Source organism: Emydura macquarii, unplaced genomic scaffold (genome assembly GCF_026122565.2).
Source record: "Emydura macquarii macquarii isolate MOO-44397 ecotype Brisbane River unplaced genomic scaffold, CSIRO-AGI_Emac_v2 contig_2676, whole genome shotgun sequence".
NCBI classification, from domain to species: domain Eukaryota; kingdom Metazoa; phylum Chordata; order Testudines; family Chelidae; genus Emydura; species Emydura macquarii.
This window is the reverse complement of record NW_027132813.1, coordinates 7,422,746-7,448,446: the sequence shown is the minus strand read 5'-3', so window position 1 is coordinate 7,448,446 and position 25,701 is coordinate 7,422,746. Positions and strand designations below refer to the sequence as shown.

Genomic DNA, 25,701 nt, shown 5'->3' with positions numbered 1-25,701 from the left:
CATGTGGCTGTGGTCAGCCAAGTTCCAAAAGATAATAGATGGCTGCTGTACATCACAGAAACCACACTGTCTTATTCAACATCCATGGTGGCAGTCGTAGCAGAGAGGTCAGAGATTGAATGGGTATGGTGTCCAAGCAAACTTCTGTACTCTAGGGTTATGTCTACACTGCAGTTAAAACTGACCTGGATTCATGGTACTCAGGATAAGGGGCTGTTTAACTGAAATGTAGTTGCTCGGGCTCACACGGTCCTACAGCCTAGCCTCCAGCCTGAGCCTGAATGTCTACATTGCAGTTAAACAGACCCTTAGCCCAAGGACCGCAAACCTGAGTCAGCTGGCATGGGCCAGACACGAGTGTCTAATTGCAGTATCAACATACTCTAGAATGATGTTGTGCACCCAGGACAAGATTGTGGCACATTAGTGAGGCAGTATGGGGGAAGCTTGCACTGCCATATGCTATACTTCTTCTGTGGACAAATAGAAGACTGCAGTTTCCAGTGATGTGAAACTGACACCTTTCACACAACCTTGATTTCCTAGTTGTTGTGGAAGTCATTGAATAGTTTGGATAATTTTCAGAGTAAATAACGTGACCTTGCTTAGCAGATCTGATATAAATGAATTAATCAAAAATGTTCTGTAAATATTTAGTGGTTGAGTTGAAAATCTGAATTAAGGTGCTGGTCCTGCACTCTTAAAGTCAAAGGGAGTTTTTCCATTGACTTCAGTGAGCACAGGATCAAACTCTAGATGATCAACTAGAAATATTGAGGAATGAAAGCTTTAGAAGCCCCCTAGTGGAAACTTTAGTTGGTGGAAATCTGATTTGCACAAGAAGGCACACAGCCTAAAATAAACTATTCAAAGAGACTTTTTAGAACATTTTCTTCCTGTACTCAACATTTCATTTTCTCCAATAATTGTCATTTTTGTGGGATATTGGTAAGAGGCTTGCTAGTGTGTAGTGCACAGTAAGAATAAAATGATAGTCCAAATTAATTTGCTGAAACAAGCTTGGGGAAAAACACATTACTGTGATTCTACCTGCTATAGCAGTGTTTCTCAATTGGTGTTCCACGGAAACACTGTTAGGGTTCCCTGTGGCGCAGCGCACAGCTGTTCCTTGCGGCACGGCGCGCAGCTGTTCCCCGCAGCGCCGGAAAAGGGAAGATGTCCCGGATTTTTCAGCGGAGGGTATCGAGTGTAAGTGTAATTTAATTGAGAAACGCTGACCTAGCTGTTTGTATATAATTTGCTTATTTCAACATTTTTTTGGCCCCATATGTAAAAATACTGTTAAGAGTTTGGGGGGTTCCGCAATTATTTATTGAGTTCAAAAGGGTTCCGTGGCCAAATTTTAATTGAGAAACACTGTGCTATAGAATAAAAGGATATTGAATATAAGGACCAGCAATAAGGATTGTTAGCTTAAACCAGGGCATACAAATATTGCTTTGTATGTTGCTTTTTATATTATCGAAAATAATTATGTTTTAGCCTCTTTTTTTAATGTAATGAATTTGCAGAGAGAATTGTCTGTTACGACAAAAGCCTGATAACTAAAGGAATGATCCTCTTTCCAACTGAGGGAAATGGGAGATTTTTTGTAGCTGTGTCTCTGACTTAGACCCACCAGTGGCTCATGAGTGGAATGCACAGATGAGGAGCAAAGAGTTCACGGCTCTTCATATTCTGTGCAAAATGTTTTGTAGTAGTTCACAATGTACCATCCTCAGTAGTTTGGAGCAGCACAGGGAAGAACATAGTAGTAACCTGCTGGTTCCGTGACAAGAAGTAAAACCATATTAGGTTCCTTTAAATTTGATATTACGAGTGAGAGTGAGAGAGATGGGGTATTAAGCCTACACAAGGCAGAGCCCGTTAAATTAGGTTAATTAACCAGATAGGCTGTACCTGGGGGAGTGATCTGGATGGAAAGCCTGATTGATGAGGGAACCCAGCTGAGAAGGAACAGGTGGAGCTGGTATAGAGCCAGGAACATAGCAGTGAAAGGGGGCTGTAGGGGAAGGCGTCTGTAGTCACTCCTGGGAGAAGGGAAGTATGTTTGGGGCTACAGAGTTAAGTAGTCTGCAATTACTCTGTGGAAGGCAGGAGTTTGGGCTGGTAAACCCAGAAAGTGGGGAGCCAGAAGATGTAGGAAAGAGTTCAGGGAAAAAGCAACAGGAGAAAGTAGTCTGCCATTGCTAAACATAGGGTCCCTGGCATGGGCGGCACATGACTGGTGACTTGGGGGAGGCTGGGTGGTGGAGGGACACTGGCGCTCGGACTATGGCCTTGCCCCTCACCCAAGGGCCCACTCCTGCTCAGCTTCCTCCTCCGAGGCTTCCCAGCCAGCTGCTCACACCTCTTCACTTCCTCCCGCCCACCACTTGGCTTGCCTCTCTGGGGGGAGAGGATGAAGACGTGTGAGCAGTGGGTGTGGGAGGGGGCCAAATGTGAGTGAGGGCTGCTTGGACACCCCTCCCTCCACCCGCTGGCTGGGCTGCACACCACCAGGCAGGGAGGGCAAGCGTCCTTTGCTCTCTGGGGATGCAGCCTGGGCAGGGGCCCACGTTGCACTCTCTATACTGCTGGAGGGCAGTAGCTGCAGGGCCGGGCCTGTCCAAGAGTGGGTTTGCTGCTTGCAGAAGCAGCTGCCAGGGGCAGGCTGGGCCGATTCCTTCCATAGTGGCATGTGGAGGCCGGGGGCAGTGTGCGCTGTGGCTGTGGCCCGGGGTCTACATGAGGCTAGGAGGTGGGGTGCACACGGGCACCTCCCGCCAGCCCCACGGCACTCTGCCTGCATGTCCTGGGGTGTGTGTGATTGAGGGTTGCCAAGTGTCACAAGATACAGAAGCAGCAGTGCCTTTCAAAACAAGCCCAACCCCTGTCAGAGGGGGCATAATCTAGGACAATTACATGCCGCTCTGTCCCACCGTCCGCAGCTCCGCCCTGCTGGCCACCCCTGGCTAGGTTGGGCGGGGGGTTAGAGGGAGTGGAGTGGAGGGACTAGGCTGTCAGGTTCTGGGGGCTGCAGGGACCCCAGAGCTCTCAGCTGTCCCAGATGACAAGGGTCCTGGAGCTCTGGGGACGGGAACAACTCTCAGCTGTTGCAGGGTCCCCACAGCTCCGAGCCACTGCTGTGTGGCTGGGGGGCCGCTCCAGTCAGCCGTAGTGGGACCCTGAGGCTCCAGATCGCCGCGGGCAGCCCCGCAGCCCAGAGCTGGGGTGGTGGTGAGGGTACCCTGGAACCCCGAGCCGTGGCCGGGACCCAGTCACACTATAGACCCCGCGGCTCTGAGCTGCCACAGGCAGCGGGGACTCTCAGCCCCCAGCCACTGGAGGCGGCCCTGCAGCCATGAGCTGGTGTGGCGGTGAGGGGACTCTGGAGCACCAGGCTGCTGTGGGCAGTGGTGGCACTCCACTGCCATCTGCCGTGGTGAGGGCACCCCGCTGCCATCTGCCATGGTGGGCAGTGAGGGGACCCTAGAGCCCTGAGGGCCCCCGCAGCTGCCAGCCACCACCAGGCTCCCCGCAGCTGCCAGCCACCACCGGGCTCCCCACAGCTCCCAGCCTCCACTGGGGACCCCACAGCCCTGACCCGCCTTGGGCTGCGGGGATACCCTGCAACCTCCAGCCTTAGTAGCAGACCCCAGAGATGTCAGCCGGTGTGGACGTCAGAGCCCCAACCCACCACAGGGGACCCCGGAGCTGGGAGCTGCAGGGTTAGGGCTCTCATCCTCCCCCCTCGGTATTTCAAAATGTTGATTTAAAAAATTGAGGGCCCCCCCACACTTTTTTTGTTGTCAATTTTTCCTTTTGACTCTGAATGCAGTAGAATGAGTGATATCCCAAGGTTGTTTGGGAAACTTCCTCAACTTTTGAGGAGTTAGAGTAGCAAAAGAGAAAATGGGGGGAGGGGAAGGGGTAGAATGAAAGAAAAGTGAGAAACAAACAATTTGGATATCATTCATTCTATTGCATTTTATAACATGAGCAAGGAGAAGGAAGGGGAGAAAAAGAAAAATGGGGGAGGAAATGGAGGAAATAAAGAAAATACACACGCAACTTCAAATTTTGAAATGGTAAATTTTGACAAAAAATGACTTTTGTGAACAATTTCACTTTTGGGGAAAAAAACCTTTTTTGTTAATGCTTTAAACTAAACTAAAGAAAACACAACAAAAAATTCAACCAGCTCTAGTAATTGTATACATAAACATTACCTTCAAAAGCACTAGGTTTACCTGATAACTAAAGACCTGATCCAAAATCCATGGAAGTCGGTGGGAATCTTTCCACTCACTTCTGAGGGCTTTGGGTCAGACTTGAAAGGGTCAGTTTTGGTTCCTCTTCTGGCCCTTAAACACTGCTCTGATGAAATAAAACAACCATGAAATTGCTGCAAGGAGCTGAGGAGAAATCCCTGGGTGCAGGAGCAACATAAGTCTCTTTGATGGGGTATTTTGCCTCTTTGAAGACATTGGTGTTTAGTGGTCAGCCCATCCTGTCATGCTCCGTGAACTTTTCTAATTCTCTTTTGAACCCACTTATACTTTTGGCCTTCACAACATCCCCTGACAACAAGTTCCACAGGTTGACTGTGTGCTGTGTGAAGAAAGACTTTCTTCTGCTGCCTACAAGTTTCATTGGGGGACCCCTAGTTCTTGTTATGTGAAGGATTAAATAACACTTCCCTAATCACTTTCTCCACCATTCGTGATCTTGTAGACCTCTGTCATTGCCCCTTACCCCCAGCAGACTGCAATCTGGGTGGCACAAAGATGATTTAAAGCCACTTTTGCTGCCTTCTCCTCTGGGTTGTGCCTCAGGAGATGCAAGACAGAAGCTGTCCCAAGTGTTTACATTAGTAGTGAACTTGATGCTGGAAGTGAAATTTTCTGGATCTCTGCTGTAGGGAAGTAGTTGAAAGCACAACCAACTCATTTCAAGTATTTGAGCAACTTTTATTATTATTATTATTATTTTATTACTTTCAATGTAAGGGTCAAGGTACAACACCAACAGCCTCTTTCCAACTTTTAAATCTTCCCGATCTCAAAGTGATGACAGATAAACCTTCTTTTTTATTTTGTATAAATCCAAATAAATATCAGGGTGAAATTCACCCCACTGCAGAGGCTATTACTTTTTACATGGTGCATATAGGGCCTTCCATGGGGCCCCTCTGCTACAGAGGTATAAGTTCTATCTTTACAGAGGTTTTAAAAGCTGAAAAGTAAGAGCTAGCACTCTCTTGACAGGTGTAGAAATTGAGACAGGTTAGGTTCCTTTGAAAACACCAGCCTAAAGGGGTTAAGCACCCTGAAAATCTCAGTTTGAGACCTCGCTGAAGTCATACAGGAAGTCAGTAGCATAGCTGAGACCAGAACCCAGATCTCCCTGCCTCTCTCCACTGGGCTACACTACCCTCTTCACTAGGGGAATCTCTTCTCGCAGCTCCACCCCCATACAATTTATGTCATTAAATCCCTTCCGCAGATGAATTTACACTGTGCGATCACAGAGGTGGTGAACTAAACGCGTCTCCTCCTGTTCACATCGCAGATGTCGTAGATTTGATCCGTGAACTTGCTTTGCTTGTGCTTGATCTTTTGACGCATAATTAGGGAAAGGGCATTATTGCCAATTCCCCTCCGAGGGCTCTTCTTTGCCTCCGCTAGCCAGCCAGCCTGCTGCTTCCCCCTCAGTGGCACGGAGCGGGGGAGGGGAAGAAGTTGTGCTTTTCTCAATGAAGGCGCTTTTGATCCTCCCACCAGCACCCGCCTGAGTCTCCTCCCTCTCTCTGTACATTTGAATAATAATTTCCCCTGGAAAAGCCATTGGCTGGTGGGAGCAGGACTCAGGCGTGATGTCAGCGGCGGCAGGGTAATGCCTGGCTTGTGGCGGGTAGTTGGAGCCCGTAAAAAAATATATATATATTCTTGCACCAGCAGCGAATGGGGATCGGGCCAGGCAGCTGTGAACCATTTGGACTGCCACGAGTGGCTGCAGCGGCGGCGGCAGCGGCTGCAGCTTTCCGGAGGGCGTGGAGCGGAGCCTCTAGCTCAGCCTCTCACCTCCTCCATGGCCACTCGCAGCTGTTCGGCGAGCGCAGACGGCTGTGTCGGTTCCAGGTGCCGAGAGGAGTAAGACGTGGGCAGCTGGTCGAGGGACTCACTCGTCCGCCCCACTAGCCGGTGCGTCTGCTCCAGAAAAACAGCAGGGGCTGACCCAGGGAGCCAAGCACTGGATGGCCGGGAGTAAAGACTGAGCTCCCTTCCCACCCCAGCCGCCACTCCAGAAACCCACCAGGATCTGTCCGAGGACAGGACAAGCCGGGAGACCCAGGCACAGCCCGGCGGGCTGGGGAAGGGAGAGGGAAGCAGGGGGTCTCCAGGCGCTGCAAGGGGAGGGGAGGTGGGAACAGGATCAGGGCATCTCCTGAAGTTCATCGTCTGCAAAGGGCCAAGAAGAAAGGTCGCGGCGAGCAGCCGAGGCTCACGAGACACTTTCGCAAGTCGCCGTGGACTGGAACTGCTCCGGCCCCAGAGGCACCCCTGCCTACCAAAGAAACGGGGCTGCCCGCTGGGGAAGGGGCGCGCTGCTGAGAGAGGGGAGCGGGGCCAGCCGCACTAGTGCATGGGCTGCGCTGCGGGCAGATGTGCAGAGCAGCGTGAGGAGAGACACCGGCCCCTGGAGTCAGCACAGCGGCTTCCAACGCTGCGACCCTTCAGCCGGCCAGCGGCGGCTGGGAGCCTGGGCCGGTGACCGGACCGTGGCTCCTCCGGACCTTGCTGGGGATCGAGTAGGGGGATTGCCAGGAATCCGGCGGGTGACTGAGCGGGAGGGCGCACCCCACAGTCCCGCACCTCCTTCTCCTGCTGGAAGTGGAGCAGATCATCAGGGGATCGGATCACTGGCTCACTTCAGCGCCTGCTGTGACTGAGTGAGGGATCCAGTGCCTCCTTTGAGCCCTGGCCAGTGACGGAGTCGGGGGATCACCCGGGAATCCCCGGGAATCCAGCTGGTGACTGAGCGGGAGGGGGATCCCCGAGGAACCCAGTGACTTCTTCCCCCATCACATGGTAACATGAAAGCCGCCGGCCTTTCCCCCTTCTTTGTGGCCACGGTGCTCCTCTGCATCCCCCCAGCCATGAGCTTGGAAGAGAGGACCCCTCTCTCCGGCTCCCAACCCAGGCAGCAGCTGCAGCGAGAACCACCCAGCTTCTCCCGGCTCCAGAGGAAGAGCCTGGCGGTAGATTTCATCGTGCCTTCCCTGTTCCGGACCTACCTGCGGGAGCTGCTGCTGGGCGGAGGGGAAGAGGTGGGCTGGCTGAGGGCGCGCTGCAGTCTGGTGCTGGAGTGCTCGCCCCTGCTTCGGGCGGCGAACTCCTGGCTGCCCGGGGCTGGATCCCCGCAGGAGCCTGCCCGGGCTAGAGCCCTGTCCAAGGTGCTGAAAGGAGGCTCGGTGCGAAAGCTCCGCAGAGCCAAGCAGCTGGTGCTGGAGGTGGGAAAGGCGAGCTTGCGGGACGGCTGCGCCTGGGACCCTGCCCAGGCAGCGGGCGAAGAAGCAGAGACAGCTGCGGGGAAGCTGGAGTTTAACCTCACCGAGCTGTTCAGCTGGTGGATCCGCTCCGGAGAAGGAAGGCTGAGGATCCGGCTGATGCCCGAGAGGAAGGCGGCATTCCTGGGCAGGGAGAGCAGCTTATCCGCGGCGATCAGAGCCGCCCAGCCCCGCCTGCTCTTTCAGATCTCCAGGAGAGGTGAGCAGTTGCTTTGCATGCCCTGGCGTTATGACTTGCACCCATATAAAACCAGTGTTTCCACCTAGCCGTGAACTTCTGCATACGCTGAAGAGCTGGGGGCTGATATGGGCACCGTTACTGTGTCCATTAGCTCCTCTCTTACACCGAGGCTGGGAAAAGTTTGAAAAACATGCCAGGATCCAAGTCCTTGTTTGTGATCTCCCCATAGCCAGTGTTACACCTCCCGAGTGGGGCTTCCTTACGCCTCCAGAGTACACCCCTCTGGACACAGCTAAGCTAGGCTGCAAAGGGGACATGTAGCTATGGCTCCTCAGAAACATATCTGCAGAGCGTGTTGTGTTTGGACCGCACTAGATTTCATCAAATGTCATGGGTCAAAAATAAATAGCTGGGAGATCCTCCCTGGAAGTCTCACACCTGCAGCTCTGCAGACCCCACAACGCCCCAGGCTCCCTACTAGAGGTTTCTCTTCCCATTCTGCACATTAGTCAGTTTGAATTGTGCATCCAGCTGCAGAGCACAGAGAAGACTACATCCATGGAAGGAGGCGTGCTGTGTGTGAATAAGTGACATTAGGAAGCGATTTTACTTTCCCCCTTCCATCCTCCCTTCTCCGTTCCATGGCCGGGGTGTCTGGAGCAGCACCCAGTGGCAGTGGTTGGCAGTAACCAGCACTGCAGGTCCTGCAATGCTGTCTTATCTGCTCTACCAGAAACATTTGTGCTGATTCAATCATACAGCGCTGGTCAAACACCTTCGCTGGAGATTTCCCTGCTCACCTATCTCCCCAGCTCCAGTAGGACTAGCGTCAGGAGACTGCCTTACTCTCTTAAGTAAGAGGGGAAAGGGCAAAGGCGCTAGAAGCTCGCTGTGGGTCTAATCTTGGTTTTGACGAATGGGGCTGTATCCCTCTGAGAAGCAGTGGGGTGCCAATGTTAGGTCCCTGCCTTTGCCACCCACGTGATTGCTTCTGAAAGAAAAAGAATCAATCTGATTTGGGGGCTTTTCAAAACTTCTGTCTTGTTTTTAGCATGAGTATGCTTTAGTAGAACTGAATGTGTCGGGAGGGATCGCAATAGGCAAGGTTATGTGGAAAGCATCCAGCTGCTTTGTTAAACAGGTTGAGTTTGTTTATTCCGTTCGGACACAGGGACTCGAAGTCCAGCTATTCATCCACGATGCAGCCCAGCTCCTGCTCTCGTTGAAGTCAATGCCAATACTGGCCTAAGTGGTGCAGGATCAGGATCTACAAAACGGAGAAATTAATTTGGCAATAAAGGAGACAAAGCTCACTGTAGTGCAACAAGTGATTTCCAGGTTCTCCCCATCACCAACTACAAGGCAGCAAAAACATGTATACAATTTACACAATATTAACATTAATATTATGAAGGGACACAGTGTGACAGCAAATGCATAGAACAAATGTAAGGCGTGAGCACGCAGGTGGTTCTTCTTTTTCAGTTGGATAGAAACTAGGACTTAATTAATTTTCATCCTTTTGGATTCAAGGAGCTAAAGTGAGCTGGCATTGTAAAGGCTAAAGTAATAGGAAGGGCGACAGCTCTGTTAGGACGGGCACGTCTCCAATGAAACCGTGTAGCTTAAATTCTTGCTTCCATGCTCCAGTTATCTGAAATCAACTCCCCGTCCCTAGCTAGAAGGTCTGTTCTGGGCCAGCAATGGAGATTTCTTCTCATTATCCACAAGTGTTTGAGCACCAATGCTAGCTTTCTGTCAGTGTTTCTTACAGGTGGGATCTTCTTACAGTGAGAACTACAAGAGGTTAGTGATCTGGCTGTAAAATCCTAATGTATGTAGCTTTTACTATGATGTAGCTAGGTGGGGCCAAACCACTATCCAGTCTCTCCCGCCCCCTCCCAGCATGGCTGAGCTCACCTAGCTACATCGTAGTAACACGATCTGTGCTGTCTCCAGTAAGACTTTAGCGTCAACATTCGCCCATGTTAGTTATCTTGCTGTTTCTGCTAACTATTTTTCTCTCCAGTGAAGCCGTTGCCCAAGGGGCTCGTCTTCACTGCAGACTTGAGGAGAAAACCCGTGCCTGAGTTAACATGTTCCACATTCATGCACCAAAATGACTTTCTGCGCTACATGGTGAGAGAGCTGCTGCTCCCTGAACTGGAGAGCAGACCGGAGATATTTGTTAAAGTATCTTGCTGCTCTGAGGTAACTACAGTGAAGACACATTGCCACAGGTAGTCTCAACCATTAAGTCTTGTTGGTCCTCCAATCCATTCCCAGAAGCCCGCTGACCAGAAATACTGTCAATTTCCCTCTGTTCAGCTCCCTCCTCCCAGCTTTCTGTTTGCAGTTTCCTACAGGGCCCAGTGTTGCTGTGGCCAAGATCTTAGCTGAAACTGGGGAAACTGAGGCATGATTGAGTGTTGCTGTGGCCAAGATCCCAGCTGAAAGTGGGGACACTGAGTTTCTAAAACCAACTTAGCTCCACTCGGTTAAACAATGATGGGAGCTGTGGTGTATGGGCTTGTCTTCAGTAGGTATAAAGATATGTTTTTAACCCTGTGTTAATCTAACCCATGTTGGCTAACAGGTGTTATAATGCTAAATCAGAGCTAATCTCAAGTATAGACATAGCTTGAGAGGGTTTCTGCCAGGATTCTTCCCATTCTTCCCTGCCCTAAGTAATAGGAAAAAGGGTCAATCTCCAGACCACCAGACTCTGGTGCTTTCAGAAGATAAGCTGTTGCACCTGTTCCATTGGGTCAGCTTTTTCATTTTGGAATTTGAATTCTTTTTAAAAGGATGTAATGTGTTGAGTGGTTGGTTTGAGCAGGTACTAGCAGGTCAGGATCACTGAATTCTATTCCTGACCTTGCCACTGACTTGCTCTGATTTTAGGATGAGTAATTTAGCTTCTCTGTTGTAGCAGAGCAAATTCATAGCAAATAACTTGTTTGATAAACGCAGCCTCATTTAGCATTTGCAAATTGTCTACAACAGTTTAAGATTTTTCTCAAATTTATTCAAAACTATTTGCCAGATAACTTCAACAATGATTCTTGGTCTATAGCTTGTTCACGAGAAGTTCACTGTGTGAATGCCAGATATTTCTAATTTGAGTTTGTTTTGGTTGGACACCGGTCATATAGTATTGTTTCTGCTCCCTGATCATAACTCCTAGAATCAGGTTTACAATGCAAATGTGTGTGTGGGAGTTCAAAGTTTTCCTTTCTGCAAATTTTCTTTTACTATTGTTTAAAACTCACTTTTCCCATGAACACTCCTAGCAGTGAACTCATTCACTAAAATATTAATGGAAAGCAAACAGAAAACGGGCAAAAATACAGATAAAACATTCAGATTTTTCATTTGTGTGAATATTCACAGCATGTTCTTAAGCTATTTTCCCTGATCTCCTTTTTGTGGCTCTCTTTCTTCCGTCTGAAAAATGGGGAATAAATATCTCTTTCACCAGGGTTGGTGGGAGACTTGAATACTTTATCATACAAATGCATAGATATTGCTCAATATCAAAGACAGTTGAAAAATCTGCTTTGCTGTGTTGGGTTGAATTGTACCATAACATAGTCGGGTCACTTGGTTCATCTTGCATATTGCATGAACATTATCTGAGAAATCGTGATCTGCATGTGAGACTTTATGCATGTGAATCAGGAAAGAAAGTGAGAAAAGAGTCACGGTATTTTGCACTTATCTTCAGAGCTCAGAGGAAGATCAGCATAATTATCTCCATGTTATAGATATCCTGGTATAGATAGCAACTGGAGCAAACAGAGATTAAGACCAACATTTTTCAAAGTATTGGCTAAATATTGGATGCCTCCATTGTTGTATGTCCAACTTGAGACACATTGGGCTTGATTTTTTCAGAATTGCTGAGCTGCAAGAAATTCAACTGAAGCAAAGATGAGCTATGGGTGCTCAGCACCTCTGATTATCAGGGTCTAACTATCCCAGGCTGGTCACTGAATATTTAAGGCACCCAAACTTAGACACTTTAAACATTTTTTTGGCTTAATGACTAGCCTGAAAGCACATGGCAATTTAGTGCAGAGATGGAACCCAGATCTCCTGACTTCCAAATCTCTCTCTGTCTCCTGGATCACAGTACTGTCCTTGTGTGAATCACCTTCAGAGATAAGTGCAGCTGTACAGATTGAAGTGCCTAGCTGAAAAAGGTCCTTTCTAAAATGTGCCACATTTGTCTTGCTTCTCTAATTCAGAAAAATTTAGTTGGAGAAAAATGTCATGAAAGCATAAATGCAGATTTGATAAGTCTGACCTTTCTTCTCTTCCAAACAATAAATGTCAGAAAGCTTAAAATGACAAGCTGGAATGGCTGGAGGTTATTTATGTGTTTAAATATTTAGGCAAGAAACACATTTTGAGAATAATTTCTGATTTACATAAAGATTTTGATTTATGACTGTGGCTGACTAGAAACTTCAGGGCTGTCACATGCTGCACACCATGGTTACTCAGGAATTCACTATGATTGCATGGCCAGAACTTAGATCTTTCTGCTTCCTGAAGCTATAAGCTTTGTCAATTGTGCTTAAAGAGAATCATCTTTAGCTGCTAACAATATAGGGCTTATGACATACAGTATTTCTGATTGCATCCAGTAGATGGGAGTGGTATACACAAATTAGCCAATTTATTACCTGAGAATGGACACTTTAAAGAAATAAAGTACTGTACAGCAATGGTAGCAAACTTGGGAGATCCTTGATTTGCAAAAACAGAATATTGAATAATACTTTGCACTTAAATAGAATCTATTTGCCAGAGAATCTCAAAGTGCTTCACAGAGGGGAAACTAAGAATCAAATTCTGTTCTAACTTACTCCCCAGGCAACTATATTAAGTGAGGGTGTAAGTCATTATGGCATGTGGCACAGCCAGATCATGCAGTGGCTAGAGCAGTCAACTTGAGTCAGGAGAGCTGGGTTTTCTATATGCAGTTGTATCATTAACTTGCTGTGTGACACTAGGGAAGTGTGTAACATAGGCCATCTGTCAGTGTGTTATCTTCCCCATATGGAATGTGGGGATAATTTTTAATCACCTTTTGAATTCCTTAGAGGAAAGATGCCATCATATGAGCACAAAACCTTATTGTTCATGAGGCTGTTACAAAGAGCGAGCATGAATCTTATAGTCTGAACCCCAAGGTTTTTGAAAGAGTTGTAAGTGGAAACAAACAGTCAGATGTACAGGTTTATCCCACAATTTTCCAGTGCTAATCCTCTCCGACCCCCTCCTTTTCCTGATAGGAAACCCCAGAAATTTCAGTGTAATCTGATTTGTCTATCATGCCTGTTGTGGTATAACACATTCATGTTTCTGCTTTTGGGGGAAAAGAGGGGGAAGAAATATCCATTTCTCAAATTTCTCATTTTAGGGCCAAACTGAAGTGTTCAGTTCTGGCTCCACAAAGGTACTTAGGCACTGAAGTTTGGGGATTAGGCACCTATGCAAAATCTGGGGATTAGGCACCTCTGTCCTATTTTTAGGAGCCACTGTAAACCATAAAACTCCCATGGGGCTGCCGCCTAAGTTTTTATAGGCATGCAAACTTGCTCAGTGCCTAAGTTTTTGCAGTAAAAGTTCCCTAGGCACCTGTGTTTCTGACTCACACTGCTGCCTTACTCTAGATGTCTGGATGCCTATCTCCTGCTTGAGCCCCAGAGTGATCCAGGAGCCTGGGGAATACGAGTATTACTCCGCCTACCTCGTGGGGGGTCTAATCCAGTGGGTGTGCTCAGCGGCCATCTTGATATACACAAAACTTCTGAGGTGGTGTTGCTGTGATTTTTCTAGGAACCTAACAATTTGACTTTGCAATGGTGACCTTTTGTGGAGTTGGGCCTTGGATATGCTATTTGACTTCTATGTGTGGGACTTTAGTGAGTATTTAATCTTCAGGCCCATGGTTAGATTGTGCACCTTGGAGGTAGGAGGCCACTAGTTGAAGTTCTCCTCTGCCTGCTGAGGAGAAGGGATTTGAACAGGGATCTGCCACCACTTAAGTGACCTAATGGCCCAGAAAATGAATGACATTTTCTCAGTGAATTAATATTTAATTACTCAATTCAAATGTAACAACCTCAATAAGAGAGATTGAGAGAGAACCACATCTGCCTGTTTCATGGCCCAGTAGTTAGAGCACTCACCTGAGAGGTGGCATTTGGCCTCCCACAGTATTCTTATCAGCAAGTTAAATAAGTATGGGTTGGATGGATGGACTTTAAGGTGGATAGGAAGCTGACTAGATCATTGGGCTCAACAGATAGTGAGCAACAGCTCAATGTCTAGTTGGCAGCTGGTAACAAGTGGAGTGCCCCAGGGATCGGTCCTGGGACTGGTTTTGTTCAACATCTTCATTAATGATCTGGATGATGGCGTGGATTGCACCCCCTGCATATTTGCAGATGACACTAAGCTTGGGGGAGTGGTAGATACGCTGGAGGGCAGGGATAGGATGCAGAGTGACCTAGACAAACTGGAGGATTGGGCCAAAAGAAATCTGAGGTTCAACAAGGACTAGTGCAGAATCCTGCACTTAGGACCGAAGAATCTCATGCACAGCTACAAACTGGGGACCAACCAGCTAGCTAGCAGTTCTGCAGAAAAGGACCTGGGCGTTAGTGTACAAGTTCCAGAAGGGTAGCCGTGTTAGTCTGTATACAGCAAAAACATCTGATGCATCTGACGAAGTGGATTTCAGCCCACGAAAGCTTATGCCCGCAGAAATTTTTTAGTCTTTAAGGTGCTACAGGACTCTCGTTGTTTTTACAGTGTACAAGAAGCAGGATATGAGTCAACCGTGTGCCCTTATTGCCAAGAAGGCTAATGTTGGGCTGCATTAGTAGGAGCATTGCCGACAGATTGAGGGAAGTGATTATTCCCCTCTATTCAGCACTGGTGAGGCCGCATTTGGAGTACTGTGTCCAGTTTTGGGCCCTCCACCACGGAAAGAATGTGGACCAGTTGGAGGGAGTCCAGCGGTGGGCAACAAAAATGATTAGGGGGCTGGAGCACATGATTTATGAGGAGTGGCTGAGGGAACTAGGCTTGTTTAGCCTGAAGAAGAGAAGAATGAGGGAGGACTAGATAGCAGTCTTTAACTACCTGATACAGGGTTCCAGGGAGGATGGAACTAGGCTGTTTTCAGTGGTAGTAGATGACAGAACAAGGAGCAATTGTCTCAAGTTGCAGTTGGGGAGGTCTAGGTTGGATATTAGGAAAAAAAATTTTCACTAGGAGCATGGTGAAGCACTGGAATGGGTTACCTAGGGACGTAGTGGAATTTCCATTTTTAGAGGTTTTTAAGGAGTGGCTTGACAAAGCCCTGTCTGGATGATTTAGTTGGGGTTGGTCCTGCTTTGAGTAGGGGGTTGGACTAGATGACCTCCTGAGTCCCTTCCAACACTAATCTTCTGTGATTTGAAGGTTTCAAACCATTTGAGGTCAAAACTGAGTTGGAAATCTGCAGAAAACAAACTTTTTATATGAGGCTTCTGGTCATTGCTAGAAATCCCCTGAGAATAGTTTCCCTCCTTATAGTTCCAGTTCTGGTCCCAGCAAAATCAAACAACCGATAAGCTGTGAGCTCGGCGAGCAGGCTGCACCTCCATGCTGATCCAAGAAGAAGGGGCCTGCTAAGTCTGTTTCTGATTTGGATTTCCCATGTGGTATCATATGGTAGTCAAGTGAATAGCTGCAGCCTTCTCCTGCGTAAATCTTCCCAGTAACAAGCAGCTGTCTCAAATTTTGCACATTCAAAACTATGCACCTGGAGAAAACTGCAATCCCATTTTCAATTAATGGGCAAGTCCTGGAGGAAGCGTGTGACTGAAGCAAGTGACCAGGAAGCAGACTATGGATTGAGAGCTCCTAAACAAAGTGAACAGGTGAGAAGAGTCTGCTACTATGGTGATGTGTGGAATAAGAACCTATATAGAACAGAGGCATAAATTGTCATTGCTGAGTGTAGGGCCCCCTTATAACACTTATTTCTTGTTTTCTTTCATTGTAAAGAGGTAAAATTATACTTCGTATATATTGCAAAGTCCTGTAGCACTGTAAATGCCATGTGCATTGGCAAATATTGTTTTTGTGTCTCCCTTCTCCCTTCCTCTTCACACTGTTTTTAGTGCTGTTATGTCTTCAAATGTTTTTCCATAACTTTTTTTCAATCTTTTAGCTGTAAGCACTATAAGGCCTATGACACACTTGAGCATTTGGAAATTCAGACTTTTTTTTTTAAAAGAACGCAGATTAAGAGCCCATATGCTTGGGTTCTCTCACTTCTGCAGCTGCCTAATAAGTAAAGGCATATATGCATGGACCAAAATACCTGGCTTTTTATCATGCCTTTCATCTGAGAATCTCAAAGTACTTTATGTATGCTATTAAGGCTCAGCAGCCCTGTGACAATATTGAGTATTTATACTAATTTCACAGATAGCTCTTAACATTTAGAAATGGAAAAACCTCATTAGATAATTATATCAACTTGCAAATGCAGGATAGTCTTCTCACAGAGAACGTCAAATACTGTTGCTTTACTCTACTTTCAAAAAATAGCCAAGAAGCAAGAATTAAGCAAGAAAGCATCCATATTTGCCCAAGATATTATAGGAATAGAACTCAAAAATCTTGTTCTCCAAACACCAAACTATGCCGGCCTAGATCCTACACCAACAAAAGACAGTTCTTTCTCAGCTCCCATCTCTTAGACAAATTTGCTTTTGGCATGTTCCTCATTGGATATTATTTTTTGTGATTTAAATTCTGTTCTCAAGAGGATAACCACTGCTCTGTTGGGGGGCCTTAAGTTCTGTCTTCAGAAACTGCCTGTGACCCATCCGTGCCTAGAATAGGCCACCTGAAAATGCCAAGGTCAGGGCAGGCTGCAAAAGGGGAGCAGATTCTCCCAGCACTGATTGGTAACACTGAAGTCAGACTTCCCAACCAGCCACAAATAGTGTTTTTGATTCCCCACACTGGTTATCAAGAAGCTAAAACAAAATATACACAGCCCCCTTTACTGCATTTCAGTCTCCGGCTCCCAATCAGCTACTAGGTCCAGTAAAGAGAGAAGTTATTTAAAACTCTATGCTCTTTACCAGAAAAGTTCTCCTGACCCTAAAGGATCAGCCATATTGCCAGATCAATATAAGTTTGGATCTTACTAAAGGATTGGATGGTAGTGTGGTATTTTGGGTAACTAAAACTAAAGGTTTATTTTAAAAGGAAAGAAACAGACAAGGAGAGAGGTGTTATATGATTAAAACAATCAGATACATACAAATGATTTGAGTCCATATATATCAGATTTTCAGGGGAATTGTGGAGTTTGCAGGCTTGTACAGTCCCTCTAATGTACATCCAGTACCTGGATGGGTCTCAGTCCTTTGTTTCACAGCTTCAGTTGTAGATGAGTTGATCCAGAGGTATGCAGGAACGAAGACTGAAGATGATATGTATGTGGTGCAGCTGCCTTTTAAGACCCTTTGCCATGCTGTTTTTGGAAATTTACAGAAACATGGAGTCCAGGACTTGCCCAGGTGACCCTGGTGACTCATGAGGTGTAGCCCCTGGATTCTTTCCCTGGGCTTATTGTACTTTTGAATTCCCTTAATGGGCCATTAAGCAGGCTTATTGCCGCTACCATTCTGCCTGGGGTATCATCCAGAAACACAGCACAAGTTAAAATACAGATACATCAAACATTTCCATAACTTCCAATACAAATATGACACATACACATAAACAATACCATCATGCTTAGCAAATTATAACCTTTCTAATGGTATCTGAGATGCCATATCTCATATAAATTACTGTAATTTTGAAATATTGATGTTAAATAATATAATAAATGGTCCCCCTAATCCAGACAGCATCACACTGCCCTTATGGCCTTTTGTCAGCAGTATTGTGTATTAAAATATGTAGGCATTAGGAAGCATGAAACTGTGGCTATTTTTGAGAGGTTTCATTATTGATGCTAATTAAACTTGAAGCTAATGAGAGAGGATTTCTTTTCAGGGCTTAAGAGGAGGCCAGAATAGTTATTATAGGTTAATTATTCTTCTAAAAGACTACATTTCAGCAACAATTCATTTTATCTACTTTTTTCTTTCATGTTGAAAGAGACTTGTTTGAAGACGATATGAAATATAATTGCTGAATTGACCTCATCTAGCTCTTGATCTACAATCTCTTTCCATCAGCAAAAGGTTAATAAAATGTTTAAGAAAAGGGATTCCATGTATCATCTACATATGGACAATTCAGAATAAATCTCCATGCAAATATTTCCTGCCAAACTTCTGCTTGATTTGCTTAGTGTACGTTTTAACTTCGGAAAGTGTAGAATTCCTCAAAGCCCAAAGATTTAATGGTTGGTTTGCAAACTGCCACATCATGGAGATTCTGAGAGTGAGTCCATAGATAAGATTGCTTGGAGACTGGCACTTAAAGCAGTTTTACACAGACACTGAGTGCACCCTTAACATTTGACCTGGCTCCCTTTCATATTTACTAACTTGTAGAAGAGACACACAAATGCTCCCACCTCTGGTTTTTTCACAGGACAGGTTTTACTCTGACAAACTGCTAGTGGCTTGTCAGAGTGAAGCTCTTCTCCTCCCCCTTCAAGGCTCTTCTGCCAGAAATCTCATTTCTCCCCCAGGTTGCCACCCACACAGCTCTGCTTGTTCCTCATGCCTCCCAGATGTACCATATTATATAAGACCTTCTGCGTCCCTCAGGCTTTCATGACCTGCACTGCAAACTATGGTAGTGTGCCACAGAAGTAGCAGCAGTCTGCTTGTGAGGATAGGGAAAGTCTGAGGAGACACTCTTAGAGCAACTCTAGGCTGAGTTCCTCTCTCGCGCCTGTATAAGCAGGAAAGAGGTGGAAAACCATAGCTGGTTTTAATCAGATAAGGAGAAGGCTCTTCACTGGCTGGCAGGTTCCACTCCTTTTGTCTTGTGGAAGATGTACTGGCTCACCCTGCTCCCTCCAACTTTGCCCCGTTTCCTTGAAAACCGCTTTTGGCAGCTAGGCTCCCCCTCCATTCCTTGTAGAGAAAAGCAGGGGCCCAGGACAGCAGCAGTGGAACCCTGTAGAGAGGTAGGGTTGGGCCTTAATCATCTGTGTTGGGGTGGGATGTCTTAATTCTCTGTACTGAGGGTGGGAGAGCTGAATTAAATGTGTGGGGGAGAGGGGCTTAACTCTATGGGAGGCAGCATAGAGCCCCAAATATCCTCTCTTGGTACCTCATGAGAATCTCTGGCAGGGGACCCTCTTTGCAAACCCCCTCCTCTGTGGAGCATCTGCTGTTATGTTACAATTAGGGATGTGACTCCAGAGGCCAAAGGCTACTGCTATTTTGGAAGGTGCTGTGCTGGACTGCAAAGAGTTACAGGTTACAGGTTACATCAGTTGCATTACGGTGTTATGTAACATTTAAATAAAAACAATTTAATTTTTAAATATAGGCTCTGTGCCTTAAGAGGAACACATAACTCAGGGCCCTGGGCAGGAACACCTTTCCAGATTAATTCTCCCATCAGTAGCAGGTCATAAAACTGGTCTATTTCTTTCACGCAGTGAAGAAAGACCCTTGAAAATGAGATTTTTGGAAGTATAAAACCTATTATCTGTCAATCATGATATGAGGTACAACAAAATGCAGGTAACCCACACTCCAGCTGTTTGTCATACTTTGAAGGCTTGGCTGATAGATTTGAAGGCTGACAGATATGCTCCCACAACATAACATAGATCCAGCCCCAAAGGCTTTCCAGAGATGCCATGGTGCCCTAACCCTCTTTTTCCATCCTCTTCCCCATTCACAGCCACCATCTCAGCTTGCTCCTCTTTTCCCGTCTGGTGTTCCCTAATTTTATTGGAGGACTTTGTTTGGATTTCATATGTATATCCCAAGTTGTCTCAGCCCTTAACAGAGAGGCAGGAGTGTTCATGTCTTGAGAAAATTCAACTCTTCTCCCAGCTCTTTATTCAGGTGTTTGTGTTAAATAGGTATTAACAAAGCCGAAGAGGCAAATGAGTTTTGAAAAGCCTAAAAAAAATCTCTTGCCTTCCCATTTAATCGAGTTTAATTTCAGGGCACCACTGAGGTCACCTGAAAACTCCTCCAGTAGTTTGTAGAGTCTTTTGGGAGAAGTAAGATAAGAGCCATTTTTTTCTAATGTAAAAGACCAGCAAAACTTAAACAAAAAATCAGCTGTTTATTATAATACATAAAGGAATGAATAAAGGCATAAAACTACAAACCCAATTTTTATTTTCCTTTGAAGGTCGCCTTAAAGGATTTATATATTTGGCATTCTATCCTACTATCAGATTTTCTGCTGAGCTCCTCATTGACTGCAGTGTGCTTGGATTAGTGGCAAGGTATGACCCTTGCAACATTTGTAAGGTTGTAAAACTCTGAAGAGTTCCCTCTATTTAGGAATGCGAAGGTTTCACTTCAGTTGCTGATTTACATGTAGGACTATACGACCATAAAACTAGGCAGTGGGATCAGGAGGCAGAGAGACACAGACATGTAATGAACAACTCAGTTATTTGTACTGAAAGATCACCGAACACAAACACAACAGAAGGCACAGCCTGTTGACTACAAAGAGCAGTTCCATTTTCTGTTCTGCAGGTCAGAATCTCGCCTTCCAGTGTGGAGGGTGACCTGTCTGACCTCTGCAGTCACATCCATTCAACATCCAGTCAACAATTTCTCCACACAGGCATCAAGCTTTAAAGCACCCTGGAGGTTGCTGTTTTACCCTCACGAGCAAGAGTTCTCTCTCTACACTAACGTGTGTGTTTGTGTACGTGTGTGATACGTAGATAGTTGTTGTTAATCGATGTAAGACAGGCCTTCTATCAATTAACATGGGAGCTGTCTGCTGCCAAATCTAGTGAGATTGGAAGTGCTGTACTGGGAAAAGTCCTGATTCAGTCTTGTGAGTGTGAGAGGAAGCAAAGCTGCCTTTTTTTTGGGTGTGTGTCAAGGGCCTGCAATTTTTTGAGGGCTTTGTCCCTTATTACTGCCTAAAGAATATCTATGGCATCCATCTGAGCAAGGCCCTCTTATTTCCTTTTGAGAAGATGTTTGATTTGTGAGGGGGGGAAGTGGCATCTTTTGTTGTGTGCATTGTATTATGTTCTTAGTAGCCTGCAAGTGTACAGTGAGCATTGTGCAACTGGGGATGAGCCTCTTTAATAGGAAGCTGTGCAAAAGCTTGCAGTGCTGTACCTGTTATATAGCTAGAAATGCAGTTTTTGGCTTCATCAATATGACGCCATTCACCCACATTGAATTCACTTGAAAAGTAACATCCTGTATCTCACACTCATCCTAATGGTGTCACCTCCAAAAATACAAAAAATAGTTTTTTTCAGTTTATAACCAAATCCCCATTCATTCCAATTTGCACTTCACTCTGAACTCAGCAAATGATAACATTTGAAGTGCTAACTTTCCAGGAGTAATTAAGGTTTTAAATCATCTGAGAATTTTTGGATCAGCCACAGGGCCTGACTTTTCCTCTCCTGCCTTGCCAATCTAAAATCCTTTCTTATTTCCACACACAAAAGCCGCATAAAGTTTTTAAGACCTGATTCAATAACACTTTATGCATAATGAGTATGGCTGATATTAAGTAATCAAAAAACAGCCTATGCATAAGACTTAATGTATTGAGGTTCATCACCAGTGCAACCTATTTAGGGTGTCAGGCTTTTTGTATTGCCTATAAAACAATATAAAATATATTGACTTGAAAAAGAAGTAATTTAAAGGAACTACTCTCTTCTAGTTCTCTGTAGCGTTTTAGGTGCTAGTTCTAAAACACTAGCTGTGTGGAATGAGTTTGTCAAGAGTGTCAATTTCTTTGAGAGAGAGATTGGATGGATCATTTAAAGTGGATTGGATAAAGCAATGCATAAATGAATATGCTATAGGGAACAATCCTGTCCTGGCAAAGGGGATGCACTAAATTATATAAAGGGCCAAGAGCACAGTCCCTGAAATTAATTAGACCAGGCATGTATTTTCTAATGATGGGTGGACTCAGAAGTTTTAGAGATTTTATTTAGAGAAAAATTCCACACTTGAATCTGTAGCTTATCCAAATGATTGGAAGATCTTGGCTCTACAACACTCATCAGGATATCTCGTGCAGAAACTTTCTCCAGAGCTTGTCAGTATAGCCTGATTCTGGTCCATTTGGAAATAAAGGAAGCACCTTGACCATGGGATTTTATGCTTGAACCAAAATCCTGGATCCAAGCATCTCTTCCCTCCATTTCTAGCAATTTGGCTTGTTTAAGCTCATCTGGGACACAGAAGGGTATGAAACTGTGTTTGTGTGAGGACACAAGTGACTTTTTTCTAACTTCAGAAAAAGGTCAGTTCAAATTCTGGGCAAAGCTTCAGGGAGTTGAGTTCTTGTGCTATGGCAGCCCTACAATTTAAGGGTAAAATGGTCTAATGTAAATTGTGGTGGTTGGAGGGAGGAAACTTACCTCAGGTTCCGTACATGGCCAGCACACAAAGTTCTCCTCTCATCATCATTAAAACCTCAAACACAGGACACAGTTCTAAACCTGAGTACCTATTCAAACTGAACCTTTTGATGTTCACCCATCAGTAGCTTTACATTTATCCGGTTTTCTAATCAGTCTTTTCTCCCTGGCTGTGTTGGCCCTCTCAGTAACTTTCTGTATTAGATTACCTGAGTGGTAACTTTCCTTAAAAGATGCTTCCTGCTTGTATCTCTAGCTTTTTGGTGTGAAAACAGAAGAGTTCTAAAATGCATTGGGAGTTGCATGGTGGCCTTGTTATGACATGTCTAAATATGTGAGAAATGGGTACACTTAAAGCAGATTTTCCATGTGAAGGATATTCAGGAATGAGGAATCCCAAATTGTGTCATAGAGGTTGGAGAGGAGAGCTGTTCAGCAAGATTAATGAGAAGGGAGATTTCTATTCTAATGAAATACACAGCACTGACTAGGAAATAAACAATGAACCGCTGCATGAAGAGTCCCAGGGACTTTTAGAGTAGAATCATTTGTGGATGATGATGATGGATTCTAAGCAGTCTTGGAGTGCCTTCCCTTTGAGTTCCTTAAAGAGCTTGGAAGACTGGGTCTCATGACACCCCAGTGAAGTAGTTAAATGACTGTTTCCATTTCACAGAAGAATAAACTTGGGTACAGATAGGTTGTGACCTCCTCAGAGCCACATGTTGACTCAATGGTAGGACAGAGAATAAACCTAGGATTCTTGATTACACGTTAACTGCTAGAGTATGGGAAAGCAAACCATTTTGAAGAACAGAACTAGAATCAAATAGAAACACAACTGATTTCAGATAATGGATGGCATGAGAAACTTATTGGCAAGAGGAACAAATTAGAAAAGGAAATAAAGATGGATTTTTCTAATAGTGTAGATTTGTTTGAAAGACTGTGGATATCAGATAAATGAATTGTCAGCTATGGGTTACAATTACAGACAGGGTGATAAGGAAGATGGGGGGAGAGAGTAAGCTCAGAGACATGGAAGGAGTCGTGTACAAGACATTAGAAAAATGATATAAAGTAGAGCTGAATTTTATAGATTTTTAAAAAAATATATAATCCTAATCGTTGGGCATTTGGACTTGGTTGTGAAGCTCTATGATTATGGCTTTTTAAAAAATTTAAAACCATATGGCAATGACTTCTCCTTACAGTACCTTTAATCCAGAATGATCTCTCAGCACTTCACCAGTTGATTTACAAACTAAATGCTTACAGAAATGAATTCTTCCACCAACCCACTTCTAGGGTGAAGCCCAGCAGCTGTTTATCATTTCACAGCAATGTTACAGAAGGGTTTAGGGCAGTGAGGAAGTGAAGAACACCACATATCACTGAAGTGATGGGGATTTTAATGGCCAGGTGAGGCCAGGACTTTGACTCAACCAAAATATGCTCTGTTCAACATTCAGCCTGAATATGTAGCCTGCTTAATTCATGTACTATAAAGAAGGCCTGAATGTCTTATTTTATATTAATAATTAAGGGATGAAATCCTGGGCCCACTGATGTCAATATTAAAACTACAACTAACTTCAATGGGGCCAGTATGTCATTCTAGCCACTTTTTCCTTGGAAGACACTCTGAACAACTGGAGAACTATACATTCATTACATTGGAGAAATTATGCAAGTGAAACTTGATTAAATAAAAATCAATTCCCATCTCAATTAGCTTAAAACTGTCTTTTATTAACACTTAATTAAAGTCTAAGGTTAAATAATAAAAAGCAGAATAACTAATATTTAGTGGGGAATTAAAACTCCAGGTCTTATGTTATATAAAGCAAATAAAAGGCACAATCCAATATTTTTCCTTTGGGAGTCACTTTTAAGGTCATCTGGTAGTGTTAGCTCTGAAGGGTTTGACCAAGGTGATGGCAGGAAATGATACTGGTGAAATCTAACTGATGATGGCTCAGGGATCATTTTTAGAACTCTGTGGGGTTGGTTTTTTATTTTAAATTCTCTACCTATGGCTAAGGTAATGGTGTAGTGGAAGCGAAGTCTGCAAGCAGGTAATGTAAATCTAATTTAGAGGGGAAAATAAATAATAAGCAGCAGAGCAGTAATCAGATGCAGAAGGGCTTATCTTGAAATACAATGATTTGAAAGATGGCAATGATGGTAGATAAACATAAAGAGGGATATGAAGCTGAGAATAAATAGAGCAATATCCTCTAATCTATAAAGAGCTGGAGCATAGTACCTGGAAAGAAATTCAGGAGTTATTACTGAGACAGTTCCCTAAAACTGTTAGCCAGATGTGCAGCTGGTAAGTAGATGACTCACTGGGATCTGCATTGAACTGATAGGTGAGAGAAATCAAAGGGGATGGCATCATTTTCTCTGCAAGGCACTATTTCACTTCAATATGAAGTGTAGAGTCCTGGGAATAAAGTAGTGGTCATGATACCTAGGCATGACGAAAGGGACAGAGTCAGATAGGACAGGTCCCAAATTTAAGCTACATTATGTAAATGGAATTTCTGTTCCCTTTATCATCCTTAGGAGCCCTAATTCTTAAGTGTACTTTAAGTGTCTCGAGTTTGTTTGGAGGACTGCACTGGGCAGCTGGTCCAAAGCCCACTGAAATGAATAGAAATTTGTCCATTTACTTCAACAGACCTCAGATGGCTAAGGAGATATAAAGCCTTTTTATCATCAAATTACCAGTTAGAAAGAGTTTTCACATGCTATCTCATAGTTGCTTGGAAGCTTGTGTGAAATGATTTGATGGGGTTCAGCCCAGTTCCCAGGGAACAGGTATCTGCATAAAATAACTCAGTCTCAGCAGAGAGAGGTGGATGTTCCTTGGGGGCGGCAGAACACACAAGCATTGCCTGGTCTGTTTCCCATCTGACAATAATAATGGCCTTCTCTTGTACATTGGTCTCTACAAGTCTATTTTACCCACCCATTTTCCAATGTCACCAGCCAAAAGATGGAAGGGAACCATCTTCTGAGCCCTACCCATAGTTCCTGATAAATGAGGGGTTGGGCACATTATGTATACCTCAAAAGTTGGGACCTTTTGTGTGATAAGCTAACTTCAAGGTATCAAATCCAGCACCTTTCACTAGCGCTTAGTCCATTTAGAAAACACTGGTGCTGGGCTTGTTTTTGTTGACCCCGGGTTGTCCTCATGCTTGTCAAATGTGTATGTGGGATAATGAAAGCCCTCATTCCTGAATGCTTGTCACTGGCTGATGGGAAGGGGCTTGGGCTTAGTTTGGCTTGTTGCAGTCTAGAGGGTTAGCCTGTGCTGTTCTTCTAAGCTGGTCTTCTGTT

At 44.9% G+C, this 25,701-nt stretch overlaps 1 protein-coding gene across 1 annotated transcript in view; it reads left to right on the top strand.

The window, feature by feature from the left end:
• Positions 1 to 7,099: 7,099 nt before the first annotated feature.
• Positions 7,100 to 25,701, top strand: part of ALK (ALK receptor tyrosine kinase) — a 516,691-nt gene continuing 498,089 nt past the window's right edge. Inside the window, exon 1 of the mRNA XM_067565381.1 lies at positions 7,100 to 7,772. Within this exon, the coding sequence (XP_067421482.1) occupies positions 7,100 to 7,772 (673 nt within the window). The remainder of the gene's footprint in view (positions 7,773 to 25,701) is intronic.